This window comes from Aethalodelphis obliquidens, unplaced genomic scaffold (assembly GCF_003676395.1).
Source record: "Aethalodelphis obliquidens isolate GAN/ISIS:26980383/991018 unplaced genomic scaffold, ASM367639v1 scaffold128, whole genome shotgun sequence".
Taxonomy (NCBI): Eukaryota; Metazoa; Chordata; class Mammalia; order Artiodactyla; family Delphinidae; genus Aethalodelphis; species Aethalodelphis obliquidens.
This window is the reverse complement of record NW_020838072.1, coordinates 267539-281232: the sequence shown is the minus strand read 5'-3', so window position 1 is coordinate 281232 and position 13694 is coordinate 267539. Positions and strand designations below refer to the sequence as shown.

The 13694-nt window shown below is 44.8% G+C and overlaps 1 protein-coding gene across 5 annotated transcripts in view; it reads right to left on the bottom strand.

Moving 5' to 3' along the window:
• Positions 1-9358: 9358 nt before the first annotated feature.
• The window catches only part of DGUOK (deoxyguanosine kinase), a 35923-nt gene continuing 31587 nt past the window's right edge, over positions 9359-13694 (bottom strand). The window contains exons 5-7 of one of the 5 annotated variants that reach the window (XM_027099154.1): positions 10741-10856; positions 10041-10140; positions 9359-9595 (exon numbers count right to left, since the gene is read on the bottom strand). In XM_027099154.1, the coding sequence (XP_026954955.1) occupies positions 9569-9595; positions 10041-10140; positions 10741-10856 (243 nt within the window). In that variant the 3' untranslated portion in view covers positions 9359-9568. Of the gene's footprint in view, positions 10386-10740; positions 10857-13694 lie in introns of all 5 variants that reach the window. The other 4 variants (XR_003431179.1, XM_027099153.1, XM_027099157.1 and 1 more) reach the window with 4 other exon arrangements.

The window sequence follows — 13694 nt, the reverse complement described above, 5'->3', positions numbered from 1 at the left end:
TTAGTATTTATCGAGCTCCTCACTTGTATGTGCCAGACACTGGAGAGACAAAGAGGAATAAGACTCATTCTGAGTCTAATAAAGAGACAAAGAAATAGATCGTTTTCATGCTATGTGGCAAGTGCAACAATAAGATATATGCCAAAGGCACTCAACAGGAACACAATGACGGGCACCTGACCCAGCTGTGGGGGCGAGGCAGTCAGCAAAGGCTTCTTGAATAGGGTGCTTGCTGATGAAACAGATATGAGACATATTAGGAGGGCTGTTACTAGCCTCAGATGATTGCCTGGATATTGGGGATGAGTGAGAGGAGGAATCAGACGCTCCCGGTGGCTGCAGGAATGATAGGAGAACATTGAACGCTGGATCTTCTCGCAGATGCCCAGTGCTTTCTTGCCTCAGAGCAGGTGGTCGCTTCCCCAGTGTTGCCTTTTCCATCGCTGCTCACAAAGATGTGAATTTGGGCCCTTCTCACTTTCAGGGTTTTAACCCAGGTACTCTCAGGAGGTGAAGTCCCCCTGACTCTGACCTAGTGAATCAAATACAGGAGCACGGTCTGCACCATGCAACCTCCAGGCCAGACCCAGCTGGAGTTTCCCAAGTGTCACCTGAGCCCCATGGTGACTCGTGGAAACTTTGGCTCTAGAAAGTCCATCTGTAGTGAACATCTCCCACTGTGTGAAGGACCACTGTGTTGGCAGTAGAGCCCACCTCCCACAGTGAAGATGAACTCAGATACTGTTTTTCCCAGACTCCCTTGCAGCTACTTGGCATGTCAAGGGCACATGGCCTAGATTCTAGGAGTCAGCTATCCCTACCAGAGTCAGGTCCCTGAGAACTTTCTGTGACAGCAACAGTTGCAGGGGGGTCACATTCTCACCACAACTGTGGTGGACCCTTTGGGGCCTTGCAGATGATGGGCCCTGGGGCTTCATCACGTTCACAGGAACTTGCTTCTCATTGCAGTTTCGGACCATGATGGAGTCTTTGGCTGTCATCAGTCCAGCAGGGGGTGAGGCTAGGGTAAATGTGGGGACCAGGAGAGCACTGCTTGGTTCAGAAGACAGCGAGTTCAGAGGACCGTTGAGCTGGAACAGAGGGTTCTTTCACAGGGGCAGGGGAAGATGAGGCTGGAGGACCCCAAAAGCCCAGTTAAGGAACCTAGTCATCATCTTGCAAAAGGCACTGACATTTTTGAAAAATGAACTTTTATTTGGGAATAATTTTGGATTTACGGAAAAGTTTCAAAAATGGCACAGAGAGTTTCCATATATCCCTCACCCAGTTTTCCCTAGTGCTAACATCTTAACATTATATGGTACATTTGTTAAAACTAAGAAGCTGACATTGGTACATTACTGTTACCCAAACTCCAGACTTGAGTTGGATTTCACTAGTTTTTCCACTAATATCTTTTTTCTATTCCAGGATCCAATCCAGGATACCACTCTGCATGTAGACAGCAACCTTTTTAAAGGAGAATATTAACATTATTAAAGGTGTTTTAGGAGAACCACCTGATCCCAATGGACAGGTTGGTCCAGGAACTGGGATAGGAAGGCACTTGTAAAGGCATTCCAGAACCTTCGAACTTCCAAATACACCCCACTGCCCAGCATCTGAAGGGGCTCACCACCTTGAAGATGCAGGGCCTGCTCAGGGCCCCAGGGGGCCAAAGGTATATTTAGGATACACCTGGGAGCCAAAAAAAGAAAAACTCCTTCCTCTGGAATTCTCTGGGGGTCCAGTGGTTAGGACTCTGCACTTTCACTGCCAAGGGCCCAGTTTCAATCCCTGGTTGGGGAACTAAGATCCTGCAAGCTGCGTGGTGTGGCAAAAAAAAAAAAAAAAAAAGATACACCTGAGAGCCTCCACCCAGCAGTGCTGGTAAGCTAGAAGGTCTTCCTACCCAGGCAACAAAAGCAGGCTGGTAAACCCAGACAGGCAGCCAAAGAAGTACGTGCTTGCCCTCTTTTCTGAAAGTCTAGACTCGTCTCCCTTACAAGTCAGTTTGATGTGGAAAGAGAACAGGCTCTACAGGGGGTCAGGATGGACCAGGGTTTAAGTCCTGGCTCCATCGCTTACTGATAGACCATGTGTGAGTTACTGAACTTCTCTGAGCTGCAGTTTCCTCACTGATAAAAACTGGAATATTACACTTCCTTCATAAGATTATTGAGAGGATTGATTAACATTTACACAGTGTTCGGGAGGGGCTGGCACACACACAGTAGACAGTCAATAATCGGCTCCCTTTGATGACACGCGGGGGGGGGGGGTCTGGACCTATAATTTTCTTGCATATCCTCAAAGTGCTTAACATTTGGAAAGTAATTCATACATTGATGATTGTGATATGGAGCTCTCACACCCAGTGACCTGAGAAAGGGCAGATCATGACTCCGGTTACAACATTCATTTATTTAGCAAGTCTCTGTTAGTCACTCACTAAATATCAATAAATAGATACATGTCAGGCACTGTGCTAAGTGACTAAGATGGTCTGCGTTGAGGATGGCAAAGCCCAGGAGGGAGAGGTACCTCCAGACAACTTTATTCAGGTCTGATGCATAGTTTAATAAGCAGAGGGTCCAAGGCACAAAGCCTGGATGCTTGTGTGAGGGGAGAGGGAAGAGCCTCACACAGAGAGGAGGAGCACTCTTGGGACTGGCAGAATAAGTAGGTCTTCCAGTTAAAAAAGAGTGGGGAAAAGGTGAGAGGGAGGGAGAGAAAAGCATTCTCGCATTATGCGGGAAACACAGGTTGTATTCTGGAACCTAGGTTAGTCTTGTGGGTTTATGGAATGAGTGGTGGGAGGTGAGGTTATAAAAACATGGCAGCTGGGATACTTCCACACGGGAAGGGCTGAGGGGCAGCTATCTGGTGGCAGGGGTGGGTCTTGAGACCCGACCTGAAGCTGTTCTTTTGCAAAGCAACCACAGGTCTTTAATTCATGGTTTATTTGAGGCATCTCAGGAAAGAGACGATTAGTGGTAATAGTGATGGGCGGGCTTTGGCCGGGGCTTTGGCCGGGGCTTGGCCGGTGAGTGGGCGTTCCAGCCACTCCTGGCTTTGGCCGCCCATACCGGGAAGGGAGCCCTGTGAGCGCCCTGACACAGCAGGTAGAGTGAATGAATGCTGGCGAGTCAACCACAATATCCACTACACCTGCAACTAGAGAAACAAAGTGAGGTGCAGAGAAGATTTGAGAGATTTCAGAGATGAAAAGGTAGACTTTGGTGAAAAAGGAGGGGACAATGAGAGCTGGAGGGGCAAAGATGACTCCAAAGCTTCTAGTGAGTCAACTGGGTAAATGGAGAAGCAGGAGAAACGGATTTTGCTGGCTGAGGTGGGGGTGGGGTTGAAAACTCTGTCTTGTACACACTGAGCATAAGGGATGCCCAGGTAATGACATCCAGAGGTCAATATAGCTGTAGCTTTAAAAGTCATCTTCCTGTCTGTGATTTGCTTCAAAATCATCTGAGAATGGTGGGTAGGCTATAGATGAAACAAAATTGGCTATGAGTAGATAACTGAAGTGGGTGAAAAAGTAAAAATTAGCTCATGTTCAGGGGAAGAAAAAGCTGCCCTGCCATTCATCAGGCTGGGAGGACAGACATAGGTTAGGCTAGCTACAAAGTTACTATGAAACAATATTCCTCCTAAGGGCACACTGCAGCTAAAGTATCATAACCACCCCCTTTTTTGTGTGACTACTGCTTTCCGACTCACTGGGAGACCTTGTTCTCTAAAATCATAGACCATCAGAAACTTTGCTGTTTGAAATTTTATCAGTAAAAATGAATCATCCTTCTGTTGCCAGGAGGATCTAAGTCACCTTGACACAGGGAAGCAGTCGTTTTTTTGTTTTTTTTTTTTTCTTTTCTTTTTTGGCCTTACCACATGGTTTGCGGGATTTTAGTTCCCCAACCAGGAATCGTACCCATGCCCCCAGCAGTGAAAGCGCGGAGTCCTAACCACTGGACTGCCAGGGAATTCCCAGGGAAGCAGTCTTGATTTGCAAACCAGGTTCAGAGCTTCAGATAAGGGGCTTCTGAGCACAACATTCCATGTTTATCTTAACTTTGCACTTCCTAAGGAAATGAACCTCTCCTTAGTGCAGTTCAGACCAGATGTTGACTCCTGCTTTGGGTTGAGCCTATCAAAACATTGCTTCATTTAAATTTTACCAAAATTCTATCCTTACCCTAAGTCCTATAACTCTCTCTTTGCCTGTTTGGTGAGACACCCATAGCTTCTCTGGTATGTGGTCTCCTTCATTTCAATGAGTTAATAAATCTGATTTTTGTCAAAATACAGGTCTGTTCCCAGTGATCTTAGGCTGATTGATTATGACATGAGCAATAGGGATATGGGAGTTCTCTGTACTATTCTCTACGCTATTGCAAATGATCCACATTTTCCATAACATTTCCAAGTTTTTAAAAGTCCTCACCCCATGTTAATAGTGCACACCTTGACAGTGTTTGAGATTTGTGCAAGGCAAAATGCTTGCCCCATGCCAGAAAAAGTCCACAACCTAATCCCTGGCACCTGTGAATGTTACTTTACTAGCAAAAGGGACTTTGCAGGTGTAGTTAAGGCTAAAGACCTTGAAATGGGAGAGTATTCTGGATTCTCCAGATGAGCCCAATGTAATCAAGTGGGCCCTTAAAAGCAAAGAACCTTTCCTGGCTGTGGTCAGAGAGAGATGTGATGATGAAAGAGTCAGAGATGCAACATTGAAGAGGAAGGGACCACAAGCCAAGGAATGTGGGCAGCATCTAGAAGACAAAAAAGGTAAGGGAACAAATTTTCCTCTAGAACCCCCAGAAAGGAACACAGCCATGTTGATAATTTGATTTTAACCCAGTGAGACCCATGGTAGAGTTCTGACTTACAAAACTGTGAGATAATAAGTCTGTACTGCTTTAAGTCACCTTTATGGTAATTTGATACGGCAACAATAGAAAATAAATACAAGACCACAAACAGGAGGAGTGAGTAAAGACAGAAGTGAGCCAAGGGTGCCTGGGGCAACACCAACACTTTAGAGGAGAGGAAACAAAGGTGAGTCAGCCAAGGAGACAGAAAGGGAGACACCAAGTAGTGGAAAAGCCAGAAGAGACCAACAAAGGAAAGAGTTCCAAGAAGGAGAAAGTAGGGACTTCCCTGGTGGTCCAGTGGCTAAGACTCCATGCTCCCAATGCAGGGGGCCGGGTACAATCCCTGGTCTGGGAACTAGATCTCACATGCTGCAACTAAGAGTTCGCATTCCGCAACTAAAGATCCCGCATGCCACAACGAAGATCCCGTGTGCCGCAACTAATGCCCGGCACAGCTAAATACATAAACACTAAAATAAAAAAATTTATAAAAAAAAAAGGAGAAAGTGGTCCGGAGATTTAAACTGCCTACTCTTTAAAGTGAGGGCTGAAGAAGCTTAGTCTTTCAATTTTAAAATACATGTTATTTTATTGCTTCATTTTCCCAGTGATTCTCGCATTTGCATATAAAACAGCCTCTTTCACCTGAAACTTCACCTTCTCCTTTCATGTTAAAAGCCTGAGAGTTTGAGAACTTTCACAGCCTCAATCCACGTTATAAACCCATTAAGGTAATTATTCTGGTTCTAGAACAGCAGGTTTTACCACATCGTAAGCGGGAAAGAAATGTAGCTGTTTTAATGTGTTAATCCCAGTTATTTGACTCTGGGGGACCGTCTAATCCAAGAGTGAGAACAGCCCACCCAGACTGGCCTGCCAGTGCAGACCTAATCTCCATATTTAAACACTTCACCCAGACCTACCTCCACCTCCATCCTTAAAGTCCCAAACTACATCTCATTAAATATGTACTCTCTCTCGCCAGACCAGCTCAGCTACCAATTTGGAAAATGGCAAATTATTTCACCCAGGTGAGACTGTTGATGGCTTTGACTATCTTAGAGAACAGTTACATTCTAAAGGCAATGTTTACAAATGGAAAGAAACGCTGAATTTGTAGATTTTCAGACTTTAGAAGACTAAGTGAAGAATGTGGAGAGGAGGATATTCTTAAATGATAAGCTCATTAACCTCATCAAGTTTTGACAGTCTGGGCCTAATGCCTCATTCTCACATGAAGGCCTTGGCACACAACATTTTTCTCTGCCTAAATACCCCACTCATTCTTCAGAATTCAGAATAGATGTCACTTTTGCAAGGGGACTATCCCAGATTATGTTGGCTCTTCCTGTTATAGGCCCCCACGGTACACCTGTACATCTTTTGAAACAGTCACTACACCTGCAATACTTGTTCAGTGTCTATCACCCTCTCCATTAGATGACAAGTTCTGTGAGGTGAGGACAAGGTCTGCCTTCTGTTGTGTTCACTGTTATCTCCTTGGTCCCTAGCATATGGCAGAGAGTCAAATATTTGTTGATGATTGAATAAATGAATGAAGGGTGGGGGCCTAGTGCTCTTACTCTGGGTTTACAGGTGATTTCTACATTAGTGGTTCCTGGAAACTTAAATGGGAATGAAACATTCAGGCCCCTCAAAGCTAAAGGACCAAAACCATTGAGTTTCCAAAACACACCGAATACCCTGTGTTCATCCCTGGTCTTGTCCAAAGCCTGAAGCAGCAAATAAACACAAGAACAAGTGGGACAGATTTTCAACATGTCTTTTCTACAAATGGTGTTGGAATAACTGGATATACACATGCAAAAGAATGACGTTGAATCCCTTCCTTACACTCTACACAAAAATTAACTCAAAATGGATCACATAGAGCTTCCCTGGTGGCGCAGTGGTTGAGAGTCCACCTGCCGATGCAGGGGACACGGGTTCGTGCCCCGGTCCGGGAAGATCCCACATGCCGCGGAGTGGCTGGGCCTGTGAGCCATGGCCGCTGAGCCTGCGCGTCTGGAACCTGTGCTCCGCAACGGGAGAGGCCACAACAGTGAGAGGCCCGCGTACCGCAAAAAAAAAAGACAAAAAAAGTATCACAGACCTAATGTAAGAGCTAAAACTATACAAATCTCAGAAGAAAACATAGGAGATGTTTGTGACCCTGGGTTATTCAAAACTTTCTTAGACATGGTGCCAAGATAAGTGACAAGAATAAATTTGATGTCATCAAGATAAAAAACTTTTGTGCTTCAAAGGACACTATCAAAATGAAAATACAACCCACAGAATGGGAGAAAACATGTGTATATCATATACATAATAAGGACTTGTATCCAGAATATATACCCTTACAACTCAACAATAAAAAGCCAAATAACAGAATTGGAAAAAATGGACAAAGGATTTGAGTAGACATTTTTTTCCAAAGAAGATATACAAATGACCAATAAGCACATGAAAAGTTTTGCTCAGCATAGTTAGCCATTAAGGGAATGTAAATCAAAGCCACAATGAGATACGCCTTCACTCCTCCTATTAGGATGGTTATAATCAAAATGATAGGTGGCAAGGATGTGGAGAAAGTGGAACACTCATACATTGCTGGAGGGAATGTAACATGGAATTCTGGAAGTTTAGCAGTTCCTCAAACAGTTAACGTGGAGTTATCATTTGACCCAATAATTCCGTTCCTCGGTATATACCCAAGAGCAATGAAAACATACGTCCGCACAAAAACCTGTATATGAATTTTCATAGCAGTGTTATTCTTAATAGTCAAAAAATGGAATCTACATGTGCCTCAATGGATGAATAGATAAACAAAATGTGGTATAGTCACAAAACGAAATATTTAGTCATAAAAAGGAATGAAGTACTGATACGTGTTACAACTTGGATGAAGCCTGAAAACCTTAAAATGAAAGAAGCCAGTCACAAAAGGCCACATAGTATGTGATTCCATTTATATGAAATGTCCAGAATAGGCCAATCAGTAGAGATAGAAAGTAGACTGGTGATTGCCCAGGGCAGGGCGCATGTGGGTGGGGATTGTGGGGGAGTGACAGCAGCTGGTGTGGCATTTCTTCTGAGGGTGATGAAAACATTCTAGAACTGATTGTGGCGATGGTTGCACGACCCTATGACTATACTAAAAACTACTGAATTGTACACTTTAAATGGGTGAATTGTATGGTATGTGAATTACATCTCAGTAAAGCTGTTAACATTTTCTTAAGCAGGATAGGGGCTTCCCTGGTGGTGCAGTGGCTAAGAATCCACCTGCCAATGCAGGGGACATGGGTTCGAGCCCTGGTCCGGGAAGATCCCACATGCTGCGGAGCAACTAAGCCCGTGCGCCACAACTACTTAGCCTGCTCTCTAGAGCCCGTGCACCGTAACTACTGAGTCCATGCTCTAGAGAGCCCGCGAGCCACAACTACTGAAGCCTGCGCACCTACAGCCTGTGCTCTGCAACAAGAGAAGCCACCACAAGGAGAAGTCCGCGCACCACAACAAAGAGTAGCCCCCGCGCACAGCAATGAAGACCCAAGGCAGCCAAAAATAAATTAAAAAAAAAATTTTTTTTAAAGTAGGATAAAGAAATGCCGTGCGATTTCAAAACATCCCACAGTTGTTAGAAACCAGTCTCACACTCGTTTTCCCAAGCATGAAGGGAAACCCAGGTTTCTGTCTCCTGGGACACTCTGGGTCCCAAGCTCATTCATTTTCCTGCGGGCCTGTGCAACTGTCAAGGGCTCAGAGCAGGAATTCCAATCCCGGTGAATCGTGGATCTGCAGTCTTCTTTCAATGAAGCACTTCCATTCTATAGAGCCATGTATTTTTCTCTCTTAACAATAAACTGTCTTTGAAGCTTGAAGTGCAGCACAAAAAATTATTTTCTTTCTTTCCAGCATAGACAGATTCACTCCATTAAGGTCAACTGAAACTCACTGGGTCAGGTGTTTGGAGCAGGCCAGAGTGCCCGGATGACCGAACCCTAAATATCAGATGCTGAACTTTTAGGCTCATGATTTGTTCTCTCCCTCCTTCCCTCCCTTTCTTTCATCCAGGTTCTTCAGCTCTAAGACAAAGGTCTAAATCCCCACCCCATCCCCCAAACCAAGAGTGCTGGATGGGAAGAGACAGAGGAGCTTCCTGGAGTTTGGGCTCCATTTCCTGGCTCTGGGGACTCACACTTGAGCATCCACCCACTCCTGAGTCACTTTACTTCCCTTCTTCATGACTAAGGCAGAGCTTGGTTAGGGGTCCTAGAAGCAGCTCCTGCCCTGGCATGTCAGAAGGAGCCAGTGAACACACAGGGAAGTCTGGCTGGTGAAGGATTCAAGAAGAAGAAAAGCAAAGACTTTTCTCACGTGAAAATGGCCAGTCTAGAGGGGAGCTCAGAGCAGGCACCAGTAGACACACGCTGAAATAAATGAACAACTGGATAGCAAAATCCACAAAAATGTAGACTTTAAGAAGTCCTTGAGATATAAAGGAAGACAAAGGCAGGGTCCAAGGGTAATAGAAACCTAACCCCTGAGTGTCAGAGCACTCTAGGTGTAAAAGGAGATTGGAGTGGGGATGGGAAGGTGGGTGACTTGGTATTCTTCTGGCTTCAAAAAGTCAGACAGCCCAGATCACAGCTAGAACATCCTGGTACTGGTTATAGATTCTTTACAAAGGTGTTTACCTGTGGGAAAGAGAAAAACCAAAAGTTAATTTCACATTTTCAGGAGACTACACAATAGTCCATCCATAATGCATATGTAGCCAAGCCCATGAGTTTTTGTGAGGAAGGGAAAATAGGTATGGAAAGGAAATGTGACCTGCCCAGGGTCCTACAGTATCAAGTGGCAGAGCTGGATAGAATCCAGAAGTCTCATTTCCCTAGTTCTAGAATACCTTAGAGGAGGGAGTCAGCTGGAAAGCACATATTACAAGTCAAGTATTTAACAGTTATTGGCCCAAAATATTAGAGAACAGGGATTATGTTACTAACTTCTACAAGGCCCCACAGGCTTTGGGGTGTGAAATGCAATGTGAGGCACAATGCACAGGGCCCATACTGAAGTCTGAAGCAATAAAAGCGCAAAAAAGGAAATCTACTAGAAAGCAGGAGTTAAGGTCTTCCCCACCCTCTTCATGAGTGCTTCTTGTTTGGTTACTTCTTCAGAAAAATCATCATTGACATCCAATACCAGCACTGGAATGTTCAGCAGAGCCTCAGAGCAGAGCCTATAAGAAGCATGAACATTTAGGGAACAGAAAAAAGATGGCAGGTTTCACATACTCACCAGTCTTAATAATTCAGAACAGATCTAAGGTCACATACCTTCTTAAGGAAATTTCATGTAAACAGTAGTTTAGAAAAAGAATTCCATAAAGTTGGCTGGGAAGATGAGGCTGAAATTCCTCTTTAGTCTTGAGACTGATACTGAAGGTCGGAGCCTCAAACATTTTAAATGGACACCACACCAAGCCTGAAGGGAGGAAAGGCTGAAACTAGGAATGTCAACTTAGTACATTGACAATTTCTCTACAGTTTTTCAGCCCTTTACCCTGAGCCAACTATGTCATCATAATCAATCACCACGGTCAGTCAGGGAATGTCAAAAAACAAAAGAGCTGGAGAAACAGAATCTAATCAAAAGTTTACTGGAATATATAGATTATATCCAATATTAAATTTCTGATTTGGATAATGCTTGACAATTCCAACCACTTCCAGCACATTCTGAACCTGCTTAAGGGGCTGCATGTTGAACTTTCCTATACTTTAATGACTGGCTGCAGGAAGGCAGGCCTCTGTCCACTGCTGCTCTCTTCTCCACTTACGGGGTTGTTTTGCGGACAAGCCAGGCTTCATGCTGAGCATGCAGCTGCTCAAGATACGCCAACTCAATTCCTTTCTCCTCTTCCCTGGCCCTCAGGTGTAGCCTCTTCAGACAAACCTGAAAGACAATCCCCAGGATCTGCTGAGCTCTTTGGTTATTTCAGCTGTTACAGAAGCTGGGGTGCTCTCAGACCCACTTGCCATGTCTATCCTGGGCACTAGCACTAAGACTTTGCTTCTGCTGCCTTGTTTTTTTATTCAATCACAGGTTAATAACAAACATCATCTACCCTGGGAACCTGGAATTAACCTTTTTTTCCTCCTCCCAGCCACATCCAGGAAGTCACCGAATTCTCTTTAATCTCTCTTCAGCTGGCTCTCACCTTGCCTCTCTCACCTCTGCCCTGGTCAGGCCTCATCATCTCTCACCTGGACTACGAGCAAGCGCCTTCTGGCTCCCTGCCTCCCGGAAGCGGTGAAGCATGTGGAAAGAGCACAGGCCCTAAAGTCTCAAAGTCCAGGGTTAAATTCCCGTCTTCACCAGGCAGCAGCGGGGCAAGCTTTGTGGGCTTCCATTTCCTCCCCCTTCATCAATCCCACGGGTTGCTGTGAAGATTTACAGAGGGAGCCCATCAAGTTCCTGGCAAATGCTGTCTTTCCTCCCAGTTTTCCTGCTCAGTCCACCCTTCCAGAGTATCGCAATATACAGTTGTCCCTCGGTATCTGTGGTAAGGGGGGGTTGGTTCCAGGACCCCCTGAGGATACAAATATCCAAGGCTGCTCAAGTCCCTTATGTGTATGAAATGACAGTGGGCTCTCCACATCAGTGGGGTCTGTGTCTGCAGATATGGAGGGTTGACTGTAACGGTATCACTCTCCTTGCTTAAAATACCTCACAGGGTCCTTATCGTCTTCAGCCCGGATTCAAGGAAGTATGAGGAACATCATATTTACCAAAGGGTAAGTAATTTGAAACATCTCTTTCATATCATATCAAACACTCACTCCGGGGCACAATGCAAATTCTGCATAGGTCAAAAGTAAAGAAGTAAAAAAAGTGAGGCTTGAGACGAACTCTCCATCCTCCACTCCTTCCAGAGTGTGCATAATTTCACTCTGATCAGAAAGTTTGAAGCACAATGGCTCAGGGAATGTCAGCTTCTCCTTTACTGGTCATACAAGGCCATTTCCAGAGTCTGGCCACCCCTCCTAACTCTCCACTTTCAACTTCCTTAGCTCCTTCCTCCCCTGGACCCATGGCTTCAGCCAGATTTGGCCTCCTGACTGCGGTACAGATCAAGCTCTTTCACATCTCAAAACTTTTGCTCTGAATGTTTGCTTTGCCTGAATTGCCTTCCTTCCTCTCTCTCCCTGGCAAATGCTTTATTATTCAATGTCATCTGTCCTGGGAAGAACAAGTAGATTAACTCACTGATTTAGGACTTCTCTCTTTCAAACATTTAAACTTTATTCCCAAATGTAAACTTTATCCCCAAACGTAGGGTACAATAGCCCTAAAGATGCAGAGTCTTTGCTGTTTCCCTCTTGTCCCATCTTTCCTCTAAGGAAAGAAAATCATATAAACACATTTCATTTATGATCTTATGTCCAACTTTTCAAACTGATTAACACAGATCTAACATGTTAATACTTTTAGCACTTACCCCTTTTCATCTCTTTCCCCTGAATTAAGAACTGCTCTAAACTTAGTTGAAGTCCTTGTCCTAGGGATTCTATAATCTAGTTAGATAACAAGTAAAACGACATACACAAAATAGCAAATCAAGTGCTGAACTGGGAGGTTTGGATCTTAAGTGTGGCGGTCAGATAAGGGAGGCAGCAGTTGGGCTTAGGCAGTCAGAGGCGCTTCCCGGAAGAGGCAGGGCTCTGCCTTTATCTCTGGTACCAGCTTACTCAGCACCACTCTGCGAGCCAGGTGCTACGCTAGGCCCTGGACAAACACAGACCCCCAGTGGTATTTCAGCTGTATCAGGTGACAGAGGGAGGTCTGCACAGGGTGCTCTAAGGGCACAGTGACTGGGGGAGACCCAGGAGGCAGGCCAGAGTCCGTCTGGTTCAGGGCTGAGCGCAGGGCCTGGTAGAGCAGGTGGTCAATAAATATTTGTTGCACATACTCACTGAACATTTTCATTTCTGACCTAGACTATCTCTATCGGCCTTTTGCTCCTACTTGACTCTTTTCCATTTCTGCTTTCCTTGGCTCTGAACCTCCTCTTTCTCCTTCGGTCATCCTGCCCCTACTGGCATCCTCATCACTGACTGCTTCCAGACGTCTCCCCTTGTTCCCCTGCCTGCCCATCACACAGCTTTACACCACTGACTTCCTGATACCCAGTCTCCACCCCACTGATGACAGGTGTTAGTGACTTGTTGTATACTTTCAGAGAGATTCACGCATTTCACATTCTTAACCCCACCTTTAAAAAAAAACCCATACATATAAAAGGTCTCCTACCACGCACTTAGTTCTTATTTTTCTTTACTTAACAATATGTCTTGAAGATTGTCACATGTCAGCATAGTACTTTCTAGTTCTTTTTCATGACTTCAGAATTGATCAGTGCATGGATGGAGCATAATCTATTCAACTGGTCCCTACTGATGACTACTGGGCTGTTTACAATAACTTGCTATTGTAAACAATGTTGCCTTGCACATGAACCATTTTGCCCATGTGGGAGCATATTTATGGAGTAAATTCCAAGGAGCATGATTAATAGGTCAAAAGTATGTGCACTGCTGGTACAGGCTGCCAAGCTGCCTCCTTAGAGGCTGACCAATTCACATTCCTGCCAGCAAGGTAGCTTCAGGATTTCTAAATATAGCAAAGCTACCTAGTTTTCCTGAGAGAAAAATATTATCAGAATTAATGAAAATGCGTAGTTTTTAGAATGTGGCTTTATGGTTTCAATTATACACAGGGCAGAGCAATTCT